General features: G+C 49.6%; 1 protein-coding gene across 1 annotated transcript; it reads left to right on the forward strand.

Annotated features, from left to right (window-relative positions):
* The first annotated feature begins 2743 nt into the window (after nt 1-2743).
* On the forward strand, nt 2744-18104 carry LOC116947621 (decorin). Its single transcript, XM_032963581.2, has 8 exons — nt 2744-2982; nt 5484-5826; nt 7298-7410; nt 11422-11635; nt 12171-12284; nt 12832-12925; nt 13183-13321; nt 14238-18104. The coding sequence occupies exons 2-8, from the start codon at nt 5514-5516 to the stop codon at nt 14433-14435; spliced, it is 1185 nt and encodes a 394-aa protein (XP_032819472.1). The 5' UTR covers nt 2744-2982; nt 5484-5513; the 3' UTR covers nt 14436-18104.
* The last annotated feature ends 4366 nt before the right edge of the window (nt 18105-22470 follow it).

The raw sequence follows: 22470 nt of genomic DNA on the forward strand, positions 1-22470 counted from the left end.
GAACTGGACTCCCGTGGTGAACTGGACTTCCATGGTGAACTGGACTTCCACGGTGAACTAGACTTCCATGGTGAACTGGACTTCGACGGTGAACTGGACTCCTGTGGTGAACTGGACTTCCACGGTGAACTGGACTTCCACGGTGAACTGGACTTTTCCATGATAAACTGGACTTCCATGGTGAACTGGACATCCATGGTGAACTGGACTTCCACGGTGAACTGGACTTCCATGGTGAACTGGACATCCATGGTGAACTGGACTTCCATGGTGAACTGGACTTCCACGGTGAACCTGACTTCCATGGTGAACTGTACTTCCACGGTGAACTGGACTTCCACGGTGAACTAGACTTCCATAGTGAACTGGACTCCCGTGGTGAACTGGACTTCCATGGTGAACTGGACTTCCACGGTGAACTAGACTTCCATGGTGAACTGGACTTCGACGGTGAACTGGACTCCTGTGGTGAACTGGACTTCCACGGTGAACTGGACTTCCACGGTGAACTGGACTTTTCCATGATAAACTGGACTTCCATGGTGAACTGGACATCCATGGTGAACTGGACTTCCACGGTGAACTGGACTTCCATGGTGAACTGGACATCCATGGTGAACTGGACTTCCACGGTGAACTGGACTTCCATGGTGAACTGGACTTCCGTGGTGAACTGGACTTCCACGGTGAACTGGACTTCCACGGTGAACTGAACTTCCACGGTGAACTGGACTTCCGTGGTGAACTGGACTCCCGTGGTGAACTGGACTTCCATGATGAACTGGACTTCCAAGGTGAACTATAATCCCATAGTGAACTAGAATCCCATAGTGAACTGGACTTCCACGGTGAACTGAACTTCCATGATGAACTGGACTTCCATGGTGAACTGGACTTCCATGGTGAACTGGACTCCCATGGTGAACTGGACTTCCATGGTGAACTGGACTTCCAAGGTGAACTAGAATCCCATAGTGAACTGGACTTCCAAGGTGAACTATGATCCCATAATGAACTGGACTCCCATGGTGAACTGGACTTCCATGGTGAACTGGACTTCCAAGGTGAACTAGAATCCCATAGTGAACTGGACTCCCATGGTAAACTGGACTTCCACAGTGAACTGGACTTCCAAGGTGAACTGGACTTCCATGGTGAACTGAACTTCCATGATGAACTGGACTTCCAAGGTGAACTATAATCCCATAGTGAACTAGAATCCCATAGTGAACTGGACTTCCACGGTGAACTGAACTTCCATGGTGAACTGGACTTCCATGGTGAACTGGACTCCCATGGTGAACTGGACTTCCATGGTGAACTGGACTTCCATAGTGAACTAGAATCCCATAGTGAACTGGACTTCCAAGGTGAATTATAATCCCATAGTGAACTGGACTGCCATGGTGAACTGGACTTCCACGGTGAACTGGACTTCCATGGTGAACTTGACTTCCACGGTGAACTGGACTTCCATGGTGAACTGGACTTCCATGGTGAACTGGACTTCCACGGGGAACTGGACTTCCATGGTGAACTGGACTCCCATGGTGAACTGGTCTTCCATGGTGAACTGGACTTCCAAGGTGAACTAGAATCCCATAGTGAACTGGACTTCCAAGGTGAACTAGAATCCCATAGTCAACTGGACTCCCATGGTGAACTGGACTTCCACGGTGAACTGGACTCCCATGATGAACTGGACTTCCATGGTGAACTAGAATCCCATAGTGAACTGGACTCCCATGGTGAACTGGACTTCCAAGGTGAACTAGAATCCCATAGTGAACTGGACTTCCATGGTGAACTGGACTTCCAAGGTGAACTAGAATCCCATAGTGAACTGGACTTCCAAGGTGAACTATAATCCCATAGTGAACTGGACTGCCATGGTGAACTGGACTTCCACGGTGAACTGGACTTCCATGGTGAACTGGACTTCCACGGTGAACTGGACTTCCATGGTGAACTGGACTTCCATGGTGAACTGGACTTCCACGGTGAACTGGACTTCCATGGTTAACTGGACTCCCATGGTGAACTGGACTTCCATGGTGAACTGGACTTCCAAGGTGAACTAGAATCCCATAGTGAACTGGACTTCCAAGGTGAACTAGAATCCCATAGTCAACTGGACTCCCATGGTGAACTGGACTTCCACGGTGAACTGGACTTCCACGGTGAACTGGACTTCCATGGTGAACTAGAATCCCATAGTGAACTGGACTCCCATGATGAACTGGACTTCCATGGTGAACTAGAATCCCATAGTGAACTGGACTCCCATGGTGAACTGGACTTCCAAGGTGAACTAGAATCCCATAGTGAACTGGACTCCCATGATGAACTGGACTTCCATGGTGAACTAGAATCCCATAGTGAACTGGACTTCCATGATGAACTGGACTTCCAAGGTGAACTAGAATCCCATGATGAACTGGACTTCCAAGGTGAACTAGAATCCCATAGTGAACTGTCTCCCATGGTGAGGGGTCGGCAACCAAAGTAATAACAAGAAGAGACAGTTTTTTATTACTTCACCTTTCAAGAGCCGCGCACTGCAGTCCTTAAACAGGCACCGCGCGCGGCTCCCGAGCCGCAGATTGCCCCCCCCCGCCACCTCCCCCACATTGGCGGTGTTGATGACGCGCCTGGAGGCAGCGCGTTGAAGCACAGCGGAGGAATTCCACCGCGAGTAGGGGTTGGGGGGGGGTTACGCTCCCTCTGTCAGGGGTACTGCGCGCCCGGGGTTGGGACACGGACAGGATGGGAGGGTGAGCAGGAGGATGATGGTGGTGGTGGGCGTTGCATCACGCGCCTCCTGCGGTCTAGGAACACTCCCTAGCCATCTCGCTAGCCCACCATACCTCCTCGCTAGCGAGCCCACCATACCTCCACCTGCTCGATGCAATACGGGGCCATACACACAGCGGCGCCTGCCTGACCTCATCTCGAAACACCAACAGCTCTCCAGTCCAGAAGGTGATGCTTCAACGCTCATTTCCTCTGCTTGTAATTCGCGTGATTGCACGGGTGCTCTGTTTAGAATTGCGGCGGTAAAATGCTTTTGTGAGGATGGACTTGAAACAACAACAACAATAATAATAATGGGAATACATCGGTGCGTGGTTAAACGCTCGCGCGCCGCGTGACTAAAATTTTCTTGCTGTGGTTTTCACACCTGATGATGATTGCTTGTGTTGCAGTCGAAACGTCGTGAGAATTTTATTGTTTAATATTTTTATTACTTTATTGTTTCCCTTCTACGTGACTTTACCGAAAGAACCAATAATATGAATCCCTGCAGTCACGAAAGCTTTAAATCCAAATGTATTTCATTATTCCTTGGCTGTGTTTGGCTACGTTCGGGTGATGGAGAGTGTTGTGACGGAAATTTGGCCACAAATCAATTACGAATCAAGACGTGGGGTGCTCAAAATACATTTGGAATGTAAGAACCACAACGGAGAATATTTTTTCTTGTTTTAAAAGAGAAACGGAGATCACCGTCAGCGACAGGTGACTAGAAAGCAGTGACTGATTGGAAACTTAAACAACTGCAAGTTGCATTCCGGCTTGGAAGTAGAAGAGAGGGAGGGGTAACTCGTGAATAAAATTACTTCTCGTTGGGACGTTTTCTAAAGAGGCGAACTTTGCGCAACGAGACGGCCTGAAAAGGCAACGCACCTTGCGACGTGGCGACAGGCGAGGGCATCCCTTGGGTGGACAAACAGGGCGCACGTTGCGTTTCAGGAGCAGCACAGACCAAGTGCATGCCGGGAGAAGCGACTATGAGATCGATTAGAGGGCCGGGATATCGTTCTTTGACTCCATCACGCACCGCAATTTATTCTGGGTCGTCCCTGTGCAATGTGAAGCGTGTCAGACATTTCTGGTATGCAGCTGAGATTTTTGCATTACAAAGGGAAACGTTTCTTGGATTGGTTTCCGAGAGGCGATGGAGACGATGTGTGGCTTCCAAGATGATTCGGAAAGATGTGCCAAGAATAATGACGCTACGGTCATTGGTGAGTGGAGCGGATTGGAGAGGGATTAAAAGTACTTCTCGTAGCGGCTTTAATGGAGACAACGATGAAAATGCCCGTGTTGGCAGAATTAAGGGTGACAGGATTATCATGGCAGGCGTTGAAAGATGGGGGAGGGAGGGGGGGTGAAGGTCAGATGAGAGAAAGGCACCAGAATCCATTCTGGATATTGCGGCTTTGTGGGAGCTCCCAAGTTTGAGTTTTGAACGCGGGTACCACAATGGCTTCGAATTTCGTTAGGGAAAGGCTGTCATCATTCTCAAACAAGAGACCACGGCGTGCGGGGCGAGACAAGAACCCTTGGGTACCCTTGATCTCCGATGAAATGAGTCAGAGCAAAGGCTCTTCAACCGCGGCAATTATAATAGAGACTGGGAGGGGGCGGGGGGGTATATTGGGCAAGCGATCCAAGGGGCAGAGATGAAACCAAGCTCGCGTAGTTAGAGGGGGATGCAAACGGGGCCCCAAGTGTCAGACGCGATCACCGCCACCTTCTGCGAAAGCGACAAATGGGTCACGCCACCGTCGCAAAGGCGAGCGTTGTCCTCACCTGATTATACAAAGCACGTCTTGAATGTAATTAAAACAGTGCAGTGTTTTTGTTGTTGTTGTTGATTAACCAAAATATACAGCGATACCGTTGTCGGTAGCGGTGCACAGCACGAATAACGAAAACCGACTCAGCACGTTCATCAATAACACCGCGGCCTTGAACCTAAAAGTGTATACAGTACCTGTAATCGGTGACGTTTCTAGCAAAGTGTTCCAGGTGTTTCCGTCACTGCACTGCAACTGCGGTGGAATGGTCGGCGCACTGGACAGAAACGAGGGTGAAAGTTTCTTAAATCTCCCCGCCACTGCCTCTGTCGCCCCGGCGGTAGCAACGAGTTCACCACAGCCGGTGGATCGGTGGGCAGGCAGGTCGCGTGTGGTGGGGACATTTGACCCACGTGGAAGAGTAGACAAAAACACACTCCCCGCTCCCACTCTCTCTCTCTCGAGCTCCCTCGATTAGAGACCCTTCCGCCAGCAGTGGTACGCGCGAGCTATTGCAGGGCTGCGCCTGGTGCACCATTTACTGTTCAAACACACCCTGTTTTACGTCTCTGCCTGTTACGCCGTTTCGCACAAAACGTCGGCACGTTGTTACTATTACTATTATTATTCACACCGCTGGCCGATCTGCGTCGCCTGCAACCCACACTTACGTCGCTGACAGCATCGTCACCCGTTATCCGTCGCTTCTCAAGCCTTCGCCTCCGCCCGCTTGTGCTGGACGCCGTTTCCATATTCGTCGTCGCACATTCTCAGGAACGCAACCCCCCCTCCCCCCTGACATAAACCGAGGGGAGTATTTACTAAGGATACATTTACATCTGACAACCAACGTTCAACTCGTCGCTCTTTTGTGTACGCCACGTGTCTCTCTCCTCCCAGCCCCGCGTGACTTTCAAGGTGCCGCTCAGAATGGCATCACCGCTCGTGGCCTTGCTTCTTGCCGGCGCGCTGGTTGCCTCCTCCTCCTCCTCGTCCTCCTCCTCGTCCTCCTCCGGCTGGGCGTCAGCCGCCGCTGCGGTGCCATTCCGACAGTCCCAGATGTTTGACTTCATGGCCGGCGGCAGCGGTGCGGTGGACGTGGAGGGCTCGGGGGAAATCATCGCCGTCGCGCCCAGCGGGTCGGCTCGGCCACTCCCGACTCCGCGTCCACCCCCCCGCGCCGCGCACTCGTGTCCCTTCGGCTGCCAGTGCAACCACAAAGTTGTGCAGTGCTCCGACCTCGGTGAGAGCCCTGAAGCTACCATCTCCAGACACCCTCGGTGTGGAACTCTCCATGGCCCTTGGCACATTCGCAGCATCGAATGCGCTCCGACTTTCAAGAAACGTCTGAAGGCCCCCTATGTCTGTCTGGGTCCGGGCTTTCGAGCAGCCCTGAGCTTGGCTCCCGCACCTCCGAGTTACTGATTTGTCTGCAAAATTTGGCGCATTATAAATGGCATTAATATTTTATTATTATAATTATCATTACCAACGGCGAGGTGTTCTAAGCCCTGTGTAATATCCTGTGCAGTCTCCCGCAGAGTCACACGGAAGGCTGGGCTCTTGACAGCCCGACTTAGAGACGACAGCTGTTGGTGACTCTTTACAAAGGGTCACAAAAATTGCCACACTACCAGAGTTGGCTTTGGCAAAACCGCCTCCCATGCTGCGTGGCATTGTTATTTCAGACATATTGTTGAGTCCAATGTGGCTTGAAGAGGCACGCCTGGAGAATGTTAGGAGGGATGGGATGCACGGGATGCATCTACCCTCTCCTGAGATAAAATAAGAGGATAAATAAACTAAAAACAAAAATACTACGGGGAGATGCTTCCAGAAGAGGTGACGAGGTGACGAGGTGGGAGACTGGCACGGCATTCGTGTCCCACGCTGTATGTACGTACGTTGAACTTCCTTCGCACCGTACGTAGCCAACCGCGTTAATCGGAGGTGCGGGGGAAGGACAACAAATTAAACACAAAAAGCAGCTCTAAAGATATTCGTTTTTAGTCTCGACTTAAAAGTGCCGTAGCTCCAGTGGTTTCCTAATATCGGAAGGAAAGAGCGTTCCAGACGGCTGCAGAAGCGCGTCTGAAAGCGCCGCGCGATGACGCGGTGACCACCGCCTTTGTTCGATGGCCAGCAGCCAGAAGCCACTGTGAGGATGACCGGAGTCCGCGCGATGGTTCATGCTCCTTGACGAGATCAGCAAGGTGTTGTGGTTCATTTGTGGCAAGGGCTTTGCGTGTAATGAGTGCGGCCTCATAATGAATGTGTTCATTCCGCAACCGTACGCCAATGCAGCTCGGCGAGCACTGCACGGACACAGGCGGATCTTGCAGCACACCGTCATGGCACGCGCCAGAGAATCTTGAGTACGTGCTGTAGCTTGCTCATGTGTTTTTTTTTTTTGCCGGACATCCCGTAGAGTAGCGAATTGCAATCATCGAGCCTTGTCGATATGCCACGCTACACACGCCACCGCGTTGGCTGTGTCACGACTCAACAGTGGTCGGATGTGTCATTGGAGCGCCGATGAGAACATCGCAGAACCTGGCGCTCACCTTGCGGGGTTTTTCCCGTGGACGCGGCACGATTCCGAATTCGCCCCGAAGCGCGTGCCCCCCCCCCTGCCCCCCCCCCTGCCTGAGGCGCGCTTAACGACCCCCTTGTCCCCCCTCCCCAACCCACTTCCCTCTCTTCCCCGAGCGCAGGACTCCGCGACGTGCCCAGCAACATTCCGCTGGACACCACGCTGCTCGATCTGCAGGGCAACAAGCTGACCGAGATCAAAGAAGACGCCTTCAAGAATCAGGCCAAGCTGCACGTACGTCTGCGCGTGCACGTAGGCGGGCGCAGCCCTGCGGTTCCTGGATCCACGGTCGTCGTCCACGCCTGAGCCATGCCCTCTAGAGATCGATGGAGTTTGAGTTTGCGCGGTGCCGTGAGAGCACGCTCATCGCGGGCGGTTGGGATCGAGGCTCAATATCGAGACGGTTGCGGGTGAGGGGAGTTCCCCCTGGGCAGACGCCCCTCCGGCAGCAGTGATTTCAACATCCACACCGTTTCGATCAGACGAGGAGAGCACGCGCGTCGCGGAAGAGCTGGGAAAGCGGGCGCGTGCACCTGGCAGGAATGAAAAGGTCTCATGATCGGCTGTCGCGAACGTCCAGAGATGAAATCACTTCCGTTGGAGAATCACCTTGTCCATAATGGAGGCTCTCACGACCAATATTATAGATAATGTTGATCGAGAAAGCCTCCTCCGTGGTAAATTCAGAATCATCTTGTCGGTGAGATCTCTCCGTACCAACAATTGTTTGGCTACGAAGAGCGCTGTGATGTACGCTTGTAGCGTCCACGTCCAGGTACTAACCTGGCCTAGTGACGCCGGCCGCACACAAAGCCGTGCCGACTCGAATGGCGTGGCCCGGTCACGCGTCGTCACCCGCGGCCCCCTCTGACCCCTATGACCCCTCGCCTTCCCCGCGCTCGCTCGCTCTCCGCTCTCTCTAGCCCCGTGGTCTCGTGATCCATCCCAGAAGGCCGCATCTTGCTGGTTCAAGTCAGCGGAGTGGTGATCTCTGCTCTACACGAACGTAATGTCGTTGAAGGCCCGTCCTCCTTTTGAAGCGTGGAGCGGAGCTGCAATACCGGACACGGCAGAATGTACAAACATAATGTCCACGCATGATGTACGTACATCATGCGTGGACATTAACTGTGAATAACCCAACCAACGATAGATAGCCATTGTAATGTTTATGAATACACTCACCTGGTCTTCGCACCTGATTGGCTCACAAGTGACGACATCACCTTATTTTGCTCTGTTTATCGGCGAAACGTCACAGTACTCGAATTGTAAATATTGTGCTGGGTTTACTACACTACACTATACACTACACTATACACTACACTATACACTAAACTATACACTACACTATACACTACACTATACACTAAACTATACACTACACTATACACTACACTATACACTACACTATACACTACACTATACACTACACTGTACACTACACTGTACACTACACTGTACACTACACTATACTATACACTACACTATACACTACACTATACACTACACTATACACTAAACTATACACTACACTATACACTACACTATACACTACACTATACACTACACTGTACACTACACTATACACTAAACTATACACTACTACACTACACTATACATTACACTATACACTACACTATACACTACACTATACACTACACTATACACTAAACTATACACTACTACACTACTACACTACACTATACACTACACTATACACTACACTATACACTACACTATACACTACACTGTAATAGTAAATATTGTAGTGGGTTCACTCTCCAACACACAACCGGTTAGTGCTGAACTACTAACGAGTTGGCACGTTTTGTTCACACGACAAACCTTACAATTTAACTGTCGGGTGGTGGAGGCTTTAACGACACATTTATCTTCACGTGATCTAACCCCCCAAAAAGACCCTCTGCTATACATTTGTGTAGTCTTCCCCACGCTGTGCTGTAACTGATTTACCAGTACGAGCCAGCAGGCGAGCAGGGCGAGTGAGGTGACGGTGCTGTGGCGACCGTGTGGACTCCTGACTTTCCAGCCCTGTGGCAACACTTGCCACAGGCCTGGAAAAAGACATACCCTAGCATTATAATGTACTTGCGCCCTACCCCACCCTCATCAGAGAGAGAGAGCGTGGAAACTAAAGACGCGTTGAAGTGTTTAAACGCTTCCAATTATCATCATGATGCAGATTTACATAGCGTCAGGCTGGGGTCATATGAGTGGACATTAAAATCCATCAATCACTGTGCTGGAAAGTAAATTACAGTCAGATTTAATCAATTTCCGAGAGAGAAAAACTTATACACCCACAGGGTCTGAAATTTGCAAGCTTTCGTCTACTTTGCACGCGTACAACTTTAGACTTCCTACCACTGGACATCTTAAACGACACATTCAGAATTGTATGAAAGAGTGCAGAATCCGTTTGTTATTCGTGAATTTAAAATGGGGTTTTCCTCAGCTTGCACAAATAACATGACATTTTTTCCACGAAAATTTTCTGATGTAGATCAAATTTGGATATTGCCCACAGCTCCTCTTCCACTGTCATCGGTGGCCTGGTTCCAAACTGCAGTAGCGTGGCGAGGTCTGTGCCCGAGTGCCCATTCGGAGAACACCATTGCGGCATTTTATTGATAACGCCATTCCCTGGATGCATTTGGAGTGGTCGTAAATTCCACCGATGTGTTTTTTTTTAATCCGCGAAGGTGGCCGTGGCAAACGTCCTCCTCCATACGTGTGCACTCAAAAAGTGACTCGGCTGATTCCTTCACCCTGGTCTCAGCTCACACTTTAGCTCTCACTCAAACCTCGCTGTCGAGTCTGTCCCGGGCCACAGAGCTCTGATTTCTCTCACCCGGCCCCATCTGCCTGGAAGCGCTCTGATCCCACCTCAGTATCAGGCTGATTGACTCGTGTCTTTAAAGGTGCATTTAAAAAATGTATCAAGAAATGTTGTCACGTGACCTCTCTCCGCTAACTCTTTATTTCTTACAAATTAATCATTTATTTTAACAAAATCGTGCACCACATTTTTTATGTTTCATTTTTAGAGTCTGTGTTAATGCGTTGTATTTGCACTGCTATATTAATCCGGTTTAACGCGTAGGCTTTTGCGACCAATGTCATCCATAATAGAGGTTTTTTTGGGTTAGATCGCGTAAATGTATAAATGTGTTGTTAAACCCGCCACCACCCGACACAGCCAACTTAGTAAGGGTTGTTACGTGAACAGAACGTGCCAATTCGTCACTAGTACAGCACACCGGTGTGTTGGAGAGCAAAGCCACAACATTTACAATCTGAGTACGACGTTTCGCCAGTAATTACACCTAGCTTCATCAGGCGACAGCCAGATTTGTGTATATTTACGCGATCTAACCCACAAACCGTTATTATTTGATGATATTAATCCGCACTTTATGTGGAACTGGTGAATCTCAAGGGTTAATCCTGGACAAATACATTTTACACTACTGTGTTACAATGATGATGATTATTTACAGGCGTGAAGTTGCAGAGCATTCTAAAAGTAGGCGGTCATGAGAGAACCAATTAAAATGTGATAAAGCGGCAGATCGAAGTGTTCCCGACGGAGTTAGTGTCGGCTTTGAGCACGGACGAGTTGCATTCATCAAAGGAACTTTTACATTAACTTTGTAGACGCGAGAGAAGGGCGACAGCAACTTCTAGGCTGCGTTTCATGTGCGATGTGTCGACTGCCTTCGAGCTTTGCATGAATGTTCAATTGACGCGCAATGCGTGCCCTCGAGTGGGGAGCGGCGGTGCAGCGGTTAGCGCGCTGTGCCGCAAACCCCGGAGACCCCCGGGTTCGAGTCCCAAAACCAGTGACGAATATCTGAACCGGTCTCTTGGGCCTGGGCCTCCCCTACGTCGACTCAGCCTCAAACGAGCACCTTGTGCGGTGTGTAGTAAACATCGCCACTGGGGAGACAAAGGCGGTCGCGCGTGGTGCTGGCCACCCACCCCCTCGTGCACTGTGCCGGCCTTCATTAGGTGCTACTCGCTACTCACGGCACTTTCCCCAACAGTCTGCTAAGGCTACACGGGGAGGTGGGATCTTTGTCTTTGTTGAAGGTGTTCAACAGTGCACCCCCTAAGCGTGACGTCAGCGCCATTGTGAAGGCGACGCAGGAATCGCGTGGCGCGCTCAGGGAGGGTCGCTCTGTTGTTGGACTCCGAGCCTTCGTCCCTCGCACCACGCAGGTTCTCATCCTGGCGAACAACAAGATCTCCAAGATCCACCCGAAGGCGTTTGTGCCCCTGGTGAGCCTCGACCGCCTGTATCTGTCAAAGAACCAACTCGAGGAGGTTCCGCCCAACTTGCCCAAACACCTCACCGAGCTGCGCCTCTACGAGAACCGCATTTCCAAGGTGCCCAGGGAGATCTTTTACGGACTCAAGCGTCTGAACGCGATAGGTGCGTATCCCAGAAGGGCGCTCGTCACGCGGCGCCCCCCGTGCCCAATGCAGTCACATCACCACCTGATTGGCGCAGAGTGTCCACAGCACAGGGCTATAGTCACGTGCGCTTTGACATCACCACACGAGTTAAATCATGGAACTGTGTGATACTTGTGACCCAATGACACAAACGACCCCACGACGTCAGCGACCCCACGACTCCAGCGACCCCGTGATGTTAGTGACCCCGTGACCCTAGTGACCCCGTGACACGAGCGTCTCCATGACATTAGCGACCCTATACCATCATGATGCTGTTTTTTGTCAGACTTTGTCCGGACCCTTTCTCCCCAGTTGGTCTGCTGATGTATCAATATTTGTGCTCGTCCCAAACAGATGATTTGGAATTGTGATCGATTGATTCTAATAAAAGCAATGTTTGAGTGTGTTCACAATGGTCATAAAGCATGACTTCATTCACTGTTTAGGCAAATACTAAACTGAACATCCTGTGATTATTACAACATCATTATTTCTCGCCAATCGTGCAGAGATGGGAAACAATCCTCTGCAGAACAGCGGAATCGACGTCGGCTCCTTCAAGGGATTGGATCGCCTCACCTACATCCGTCTGTCTGAGAGCGAGCTCAGCGCCATCCCCAAAGGTGCGTGCAGACCCCTCGGCGCGCCGGCGGAAAACTCCGTCGGCGCGACGCGTCCTCGACGTCGGGTAGAGTGCACGCCCCGAACGCGCCCACGGCCCCCCGATGCAATGCCGGCGAACGCGATAGAAGGGGCCGCCACCTGTCGATTGTGATGATGGGGGAGTGGCGGGTGAGCAGTGACTGAGCGCCGTGTCACCTTCCCGTGCCGTGTCACCGTGCCATGTCACCGTGCCGTGTCGCCGTGCCATGTCACCGTGCCGTGTCGCCGTGCCGTGCCGTGTCACCTTCCCGTGTCGCCGTGCCGTGTCGCCGTGCCGTGTCGCCGTGTCGTGTCACCGTGCCGTGTCACCGTGTCGTGTCACCGTGCCGTGTCACCTTCCCGTGTCACCGTGTCGTGCCGTGCCGTGTCACCGTGCCGTGTCACCTTCCCGTGTCGCCGTGCCGTGTCACCGTGCCGTGTCACCTTCCCGTGTCGCCGTGCCGTGTCACCGTGCCGTGCCGTGCCGTGTCACCGTGCCGTGTCGCCGTGCCGTGCTGTCATCCCCAGGGCTACCGGCCTCCCTCAACGAGCTCCACTTGGACGGCAACAAGATCACCGACATCGGGGACAGCGACCTCAAGGGCCTGGACCACCTCACCAGGTGACGCCTCCTGTACACCAATCACCGGTATCACCAATTCAAGAAACGCATCAATTCTCACGAGTCACTGCTGTGACGGCGCTGTTTGTTGCTGGCCGCTTGGTGAGGTACGTCCATACAGTCCCCCTGTAGCAGGGGTCTCCATCTAAACGTTTCAACCCTTCACTCAAATTCGCCAGCAGCTGGCTCATGGCAGAATCCGCGACTTGTTCCAGGACCGTCAGGCGCTCATCAGCGTTGTGTGCCCCCTTCCACAGGCTCGGTCTCAGCCACAACAAGATAAGTTCCGTCAAGGAGGGGAGTCTAACCCACGTCAGCGGCCTCCTTGAACTGCACCTGGATTCAAATCAGCTGACCCGTGTGCCGCCGGGCCTGGCCGATCTCAAGTTCATCATGGTAGGGTGACCCTCACTCAGCCGCTCACCCTGTCGCTCACCCTGTCGCTCACCCTGTCGCTCACCCTCACACAGCCGCTCACCCTCACCCTGCAGCTCACTCTCACCCTGTCGCTCACCCTCACCCAGCCGCTCACCTAGCCGCTCACCCTGCAGCAGGAGGAGGTGGTGTTGGTGGTGCTGGGTACGTGACCCAGGCCCCGTACCAAGGGCTGCGTCTCATCACTCGCGGGCACCGCTGCTCATCCTTGTTTCTGTGAACGTTCGCACTGTTTATTCGTGACCCATCAAGCGATATTTGGTGGGGGGGGGGGGGGTGTTTGTTTACCGCGTAAATGATCTGGGCCGAGTTTGCGCCCCTGCATGCCCTCCGCGATGACTGTGTGGGCGCGTCAGGGGATGAATGAACCCGCTGCCTTTCATGGCCAAACCGGGTGAGAACCCATCGAAAGAACCCACCGCCACCTCCGGTTAGCACAGTTGGCCACAGCACAGTGTGAAAGAGGTTGTGCGATGTTTGTACACATTCCCTGCGTGTGGTCATCAGCAACAAAACAATGGAGATTACTTGACTTTTCATCGCCCGGGGGTGGCAGCAGTGGCTTTCCGGCTCACGCGCCGTGAACCCAGCGAGTTACCCGAGTTCGATTTCCGGCGACGGATAACATCAGTGGCCGGTTATGCCTGAAGTGGTCCCGAGTCCCCACGGCAGACGCACGCGCTGACCTACGTGCTGAAGTGCGGTCAACCAACTCCCGTGACTGTTCGCAGCATGGCCGAGGTCTTCGTACAATGACCGCCTCTGCAGGAATTGACGTGGCCTCGCCCAAAAATTCGATCGTGAATCATAGCAAAAAGGGCCGTGGAAATCCTCCACATCTGTCAAGTAAAAGCGTTGCCGTGTTATACCCCGCCAGGCCGTGTACCTGCATGAGAACAAGATCTCCGTGGTGGAGCCGGACGACTTCTGCGGAAAGGGTCACAGTCCCAAGAAGTCTCTGTACAGCGCCATCAGCCTGTACCGGAACCCGGTTAACTACTGGGACATCCAGCCGCTCGCCTTCCGCTGCGTGACGAGCCGCGTCGCCGTGCAGCTTGGCAACTACCGCAAGTAGAGAACTGCGGCCCTGCGGCCCGGCGACCTCCATGACCTCTTTGACCTCCGTGACCTCGTCAGCGGCGAGCCTCCAACCCCTGTCGGCCACAGCAGTGAAGCCACCTGTTGCGTCGCGTCGTTTAGTGCGCTGACCGTCGCTCCAAAGCGCTTTCGGTGGGGGGGGGGGTTGTTCGGCACGATTCCCGACGTTTGCGCTGCTCAATCCGCGAGCCTCTCCATGGAGCTGCGTGGGGAGCGAAACGTCGGACGTCGTGTGGCCAACGGCGGGCGGCACGATCCGAAAGCACATCGGAGAGCCGTAGGGCAGCACAACCGCCGCGGGCACCCACGCAGCAAGGTTATTGTCATTATCTCTTCACGAGCAAATGGATCAGCAGGCCTGCACTGCAGCATTCATAATTTGCTACTTCCATATCGCCGATAGTGGGAACTCATTAGTGTAGAGTGTAGACTCTTTAGCGTGGTGACATTCTCAGTTGTCGCGTAGAGCTAAGAAAGTCGCCATCCTGTCCCCATTACAACAAATGAAATGTATTGCAGTGAAACGGTGATATACGAGTAACTTTAGAGCAAACGATTAACATTGACCATATCACGTGGATTAGTTTGGCGTATGGTGAGTGCGACTTTTGGCTGCAGGGATAAAGACTTGTGGAGAATTTGCTTGAATAAAATATACAAATTTTACTTTAGTTAGGGACCCATTCTTTTTATATTATCAGGAGTGTATTTCAGCTATCCTTTTTTAAACTTGACAAGCCACTGGACCGAGAGGCAATTCAGAATTTATTTTAAGGTTAGGCCCACGTAACGATCTGGCCAAATATTCTCGTGAAACCCTCCACCACCCGACACAGCCAAACAAATTAAATTGTCGCGTGTGACAAGCGTTTACCGAAGCACCAACTAAAATCGTTATGGCTTGCCGTTAAGTCTCGTGCAATATTTGGCGAGATCGTCGAGTACACACACACATACACACGTCCCTCTTAAAGCGGCCCGCATATACAAGAAGGGGACGTTAGGCAAACAGGGCCCCGTGCTGCGAGGCCATCACCGATCACGGGCTCTCTCGGGCAATGTCATCCGCCTGCATTTCATCCTCGCCATTGTTATCGTGGCTTTGTGGCAAATGGCTCGCGCGTTGCAAAGTGTAGCCAAACAAAAGCACCAATAGCACGCTGCTTGCATGCGCACTTGCGTGTTTGCAATATTAACAGTGTCACAATAAGCAGCGTGAGGATTGCATTGTTATTAACTCGGCCAAACAAATTACATTCTCACGCGTGACAAACGCTCACATCGTTTTGGCCCGCCGTTAAGTCTCAAGGCGAGATTTGGCGAGACTATTAAGCGGCGATCTCAACCAAAAATCATGGCCGTGGCTGCGAGAAAGCATCACGCATCAAGAGGAAACAAGAGATAAGGGGGAACACGCCAGGCAGATCGACAGAATGGGGCCGTGCATGCTCGCCACAGTCTCGCCGGAGGGAGGCCACAAGCCGGTCCCATGGTCACAACGCGACGCACCGGGACGCCAGTCGTGTGGACGTTGCCATCTCCTTCCAGCCGAACCTGGCCAGCCCCTGGACATCTGGGTCCTAACCCGAATGTTCAACATTGTCACGTAAAACTAAATAAATGGTTTTGTTGAGTTTATATTTGAGTTAAGAGCGGCTTCTTTTGACGTTTGTCATTTATATTCGCATTTAACTGCTGAGGGGAAATTCGAGGGGAGCTTATGGGTCATTTACAAACGTTCACATCATTCACAGACTACCACACTGCCTCAATTATATACGCTGCATACTTTCACGTTTCCTTGCGCTGCTTCTTTGTGATATAGTTAGAATGTGAATCTAAATTCAAATAACGAGCGGTTAAAAAAAGCAACTGCTCATATATATGTCCACCGACAATAGCAGCTTACATATCTTCTGGGTAGGTTGGGAGAGATACACAATTTTCCCAATTAATGAGGATACGGTGACATTCATAAAGGCTCCGAGTCACTCGTTTTCATTTTACGATTCTCTAACAAAAAGTTCACTCCGCATATATAGCCCCCTTCCGCGTCAAAATGTGTTTGATAAAAGCAATGTGTCATCTAGGAAAAGGCTCTTATACATTGTATGCATATTTTATGAGCATACATTAACACACGCATTCAAAGTTACGAGTACGTCATAGTCTTTTGTGTTTTTTAAAACCCGACAGCAACAACCGCCGTTCGCCACTAAGTGGCGGTGACGTCCCCACGGCGCTTGTGCCAGGCTACGTGCACATTAAGGTCCGAACGGTAGCGCTGTGGTGAGCAGTGCCATGGGGGCAGGTGCCGGATCATCCAAGCAGCTACATAAGTAGTAGCTACTACTACTACATATGTAGCTACTACTACTACATATGTGGTAGTAGTAGCTACTACTACTACATATGTAGCTACTACTACTACATATGTGGTAGTAGTAGCTACTACTACTACATATGTAGTAGTAGTAGCTACTACTACATGTGTAGTAGCTACGGGCCCCGCACTTTCAAGGGCCCCGTGCTAAATGCTTTCAAGCTATCAATTCCGGTTCAGTGATTCTGCACTTGCTCTATTACTATAGTACTATACCACCTTCAACTTTTACGAACGACTGGGTGTTTAAGTTTAGCGATTTGTCGTATTATCTGGCTGTATAGCAAATGATAAAATACAATAACTTTACTATGCAAGTGAAAATTTCGTGTTTTAATATTTACGTTTTTTTTTTAATTTCCCGAAATAAATATCAAAACACAAAATAACATATGCGACAGGCCCCGCACCAGCTTAATCCGCCACTGCATGGCGGGGAGGGCCAATTTCGAGCGGCCATTCCCCTTCATGGCGTTTGTGGCCACCACAGCGGCCAGAAGGGGCCTCTGGACGGGTGCGAGGGGCTGCTTCACCCCTGTGACACGCGCGTGCGTGTTGGGGGCCAGAGTGGCGCTCGGTGGAGACCCCTAGATCAGCTGGCGAGATTGCTCCTGCGATGAACGCGTGCTGCTGCTGCTGTTATTGTTATTGCTGTTGTTCTGGATTGGCACGCGAAGCACCAGCGGAATTAAATTTTCGGTTGAAGGGAGTCACGTTTCGCGATGTGATTCGCAGAATTGCTCCGAATTATTGTTTGCAGTTTTGACATTTCCACATTCATATGGCATGTATGGATTTCGGTCGGGCGGAGATTGGAGGCTGGCCTCACGCGTGCATCTCCCCCATGTCATGCGGCACTGTCCAAGTGTCGTTTAAGGACTGACAAGCCCAAATGGACAGCATAACTTTAGTGTGAGTACAGAAATATATTTTAAACACTTTGAATTCGTTATATAGACAAATATAATGTTCGGAGTAATAGCTGAAATCGAGCCAGAGAAATTGGATTGTAACATCGGGATTTGGACATGAAGAAATGCGTCGTGTGATTCTGCAGAGGTCTCGAACTCACTCCACACTCACTCCACACTCACTCCACACTCCCTCCACACTCGCTCACAATGGGTAGGAACATTCGTTTTGGGCTTTTTTTTACATTCATATTCATATCTATGTACGGCATTTAATATCCTGCGCTTAACTGCTTCCACTGTTTTTGTGTTTTTGGATTTTAATAAACCGACCTTAAAGTTGCGGTGCGCACGTGGTTTCCCGGTGTAGTAATTTTTACAAAAATCAATCGACGAGACGTTTGATGGCCCAGGGTGGACTTGGGGGGTGACGTGAGGTGGACTTGGGGGTGACGTGAGGTCGCCCCCCGGCCCCCCAGGGCGCCTCACGGCTCAGCGACGTGCCTCTCAGTGGTCACGGTAAATGATACAACTATTTTTGTTACTACTATTTTATTTCACCAGGTAAGGATCCACTGAGCTACACAGCTCTTTTTCAGAAGCGACTTGGCGATCACAAATGATAGCTCAACGAAGTGGCTTGTTGTGTGGACATTTATCGCAGCCAAATACTCTTAGTGCGTGACGTTGATTCTAAATGTGGAGGGGAAAAAAACAGAGGACCCGGAGAAAAATCCACGCGACCACGGGGAGAAAGACGCAAACCCCAAATACACAGCAAGTGTCAGGGTCGGGATAGAACACGCGACTTCCTGTATACCTGGCGAGATAGTTAACATCTCACCACTGTGATGATGATTAGAGAGACACTACAAACTCCAAATACACAGCAGGTGTCAGGGTCGGGATGGAACCCACGACTTCCTGTAAACCAGGCGAGGTAGTTAACATCTCACCTCTGTGATGATGATGAGAGAGACACTGCAAACTCCAAATACACAGCAGGTGTCAGGGTCGGGATGGAACACACAACTTCCTGTATACCAGGCGATGTAGTTAACATCTCACCACTGTGATGATGATTAGAGAGACACTGCAAACTCCAAATATACAGCATGTGTCAGGGTCGGGATGGAACACGCGACTTCCTGTATACCAGGCGATGTAGTTAACATCTCACCACTGTGATGATGATTAGAGAGACACTGCAAACTCCAAATACACAGCAGGTGTCAGGGTCGGGATAAAACACGCGACTTCCTGTATACCAGGCGAGGTAGTTAACATCTCACCACTGTGATAATGAGAGAGACACTACAACCTCCAAATACACAGCAGGTGTCAGGGTCGGGATAGAACACGCGACTTCCTGTATACCAGGCGAGGTAGTTAACATCTCACCACTGTGATGATGAGAGAGAGACACTGCAAACCCCAAATACACAGCAGGTGTCAGGGTCGGGATGGAACCCACGACTTCCTGTATACCAGGCGATGTAGTTAACATCTCACCACTGTGATAATGAGAGAGAGACACTGCAAACCCCAAATACACAGCAGGTGTCAGTCTCGGGATAGAACACACGACTTCCTGTATACCAGGCGAGGTAGTTAACATCTCACCACTGTGATGATGAGAGAGACACTACAAACTCCAAATACACAGCAGGTGTCAGGGTCGGGATGGAACCCACGACTTCCTGTATACCAGGCGAGGTAGTTAACATCTCACCACTGTGATGATGATGAGAGAGACACTGCAAACTCCAAATATACAGCAGGTGTCAGGGTCGGGATAGAACACACAACTTCCTGTATACCAGGCGATGTAGTTAACATCTCACCACTGTGATGATGATTAGAGACACTACAAACTCCAAATACACAGCAGGTGTCAGAGTCGGGATAGAACACGCGACTTCCTGTATACCAGGCGAGGTAGTTAACATCTCACCACTGTGATGATGATTAGAGAGACACTGCAAACTCCAAATACACAGCAGGTGTCAGGGTCGGGATGGAACCCGCGACTTCCTGTATACCAGGCGAGGTAGTTAACATCTCACCACTCTTCACCGAGTGCACCCGGCAAGGCGTCAAGCCGCTGTCCCGGCGACAGCCGTCGGCCCGGACTGCGCCCCGTGCCCCCAGGGCGCCTCGCAGGCCGCTCCGCGCAGCGCTCGCGACCAGACCGGTGCAGTGGGCGAGGCTGTGCAGTAGGGGGCAGTGCAGCAACACCCAACGTTCTGCACTTCCCCCGCTACTTACACCAAACCGCATTGACACGGGTGGTGAAGTATGGTCGTTTAATCGTGGTGCCCGTTATTTGTTAAGGACCGCCGCCGTCTCGTAGCCAACACCACCACCACCACGGTGCATTACGGCTCTTGAAATATTGTTGTTTTTTGTTACCGAATTCGAACACAAAATGTTTTCTCTTTTTGTTGTTTTGGTTCTCGATCCCTGATCCAGACGACCGTGCCAGGGAGCAGTCGAGTGGTGCCATCATCATCGGCTGTGATGATTCCTCATTTCGTATTTGTGGGTTAAACCGTGGCGAGATATCAACTCCCTCGCCTGGTATGCAGGAGGTCGTGGGTTTGATCCTGACCCTGACGCCTGCTGGAGTTTTGGAGTTTGCGCGTCTCTCTCTCATCACATCACGGTGGCTAGGAGATGTTAACTACCTCGCCTGGTATACAGGAGGTCGTGGGTTCTCTCTCTCTCTTCCCATGGTCGCGTGGATTTTTCTCCGGGTGCTCCGGTATTTGTCTGTGATACATTTAGAGTATTTGTTTGTGATACATTTAGAGTAGTTGTCTGTGATACATTTAGAGTATTTGTCTGTGATACATTTAGAGTATTTGTCTGTGATACATTTAGAGTAGTTGTCTGTGATACATTTAGAGTATTTGTGATACATTTAGAGTATTTGTCTGTGATACATTTAGAGTTTTTGCATGTGATACATTTAGAGTATTTGTGATACATTTAGAGTATTTGTGATACATTTAGAGTATTTGTGATACATTTAGAGTAGTTGTCTGTGATACATTTAGAGTATTTGTCTGTGATACATTTAGAGTATTTGTGATACATTTAGAGTATTTGTCTGTGATACATTTAGAGTATTAGTCTGTGATACATTTAGAGTATTTGTGATACATTTAGAGTATTAGTCTGTGATACATTTAGAGTAGTTGTCTGTGATACATTTAGAGTATTTGTGATACATTTAGAGTATTTGTCTGTGGTACATGTAGAGTATTTGTGATACATTTAGAGTATTTGTCTGTGATACATTTAGAGTAGTTGTCTGTGATACATTTAGAGTAGTTGTCTGTTATACATTTAGAGTAGTTGTCTGTGATACATTTAGAGTATTTGTGATACATTTAGAGTATTTGTGATACATTTAGAGTATTTGTGATACATTTAGAGTAGTTGTCTGTGATACATTTATAGTAGTTGTCTGTGATACATTTAGAGTATTTGTCTGTGATACATTTAGAGTTTTTGTGATACATTTAGAGTATTTGTATGTGATACATTTAGAGTATTTGTGATACATTTAGAGTAGTTGTCTGTGATACATTTAGAGTAGTTGTCTGTGATACATTTAGAGCATTTGTCTGCGATACATTTAGAGTATTTGTCTGTGATACATTTAGAGTAGTTGTCTGTGATACATTTAGAGTATTTGTCTGTGATACATTTAAAGTATTAGTCTGTGATACATTTAGAGTATTTGTGATACATTTAGAGTATCTGTGATACATTTAGAGTAGTTGTCTGTGATACATTTAGAGTATTTGTCTGTGATACATTTATAGTAGCTGTCTGTGATACATTTAGAGTATTTGTCTGTGATACATTTAGAGTTTTTGTGATACATTTAGAGTATTTGTATGTGATACATTTAGAGTATTTGTGATACATTTAGAGTAGTTGTCTGTGATACATTTAGAGTAGTTGTCTGTGATACATTTAGAGTATTTGTCTGCGATACATTTAGAGTATTTGTCTGTGATAAATTTAGAGTAGTTGTCTGTGATACATTTAGAGTATTTGTGATACATTTAGAGTATTTGTATGTGATACATTTAGAGTAGTTGTCTGTGATACATTTAGAGTATTTGTCTGCGATACATTTAGAGTATTTGTCTGTGATACATTTAGAGTAGTTGTGATACATTTAGAGTATTTGTCTGTGATACATTTAAAGTATTTGTCTGTGATACATTTAGAGTATTTGTGATACATTTAGAGTATTTGTATGTGATACATTTAGAGTATTTGTGATACATTTAGAGTAGTTGTCTGTGATACATTTAGAGTAGTTGTCTGTGATACATTTAGAGTATTTGTCTGCGATACATTTAGAGTAGTTGTCTGTGATACATTTAGAGTATTTGTCTGTGATACATTTAAAGTATTAGTCTGTGATACATTTTCACACGACAAGCCACTTCGTTGAGCTATCATTTGTGATGATCAGGTCGCGTCTGAAAGAGAGCTACGTAGCTCAGTGGGCCTTACCTGGTGAAATAAAATAAAAAAAATAGTTTCAATGGTGAATTCCACACTCAGCGGACGTTCTGGACAGAAACGGAGATGAGAAGAGCCGCCCGAAGTTGGCCTCTTGTTGTGGCAGTGGAACATTGAAGACGGTGAAGACTCAAACACCCCGGGGGACCTCTCAGGGTGCAAAATCTGCC

Source organism: Petromyzon marinus, chromosome 30, assembly GCF_048934315.1.
Source record: "Petromyzon marinus isolate PM22_M1 ecotype Great Lakes invasive population chromosome 30, UKy_Petmar_22M1.pri1.0, whole genome shotgun sequence".
NCBI classification, from domain to species: domain Eukaryota; kingdom Metazoa; phylum Chordata; class Hyperoartia; order Petromyzontiformes; family Petromyzontidae; genus Petromyzon; species Petromyzon marinus.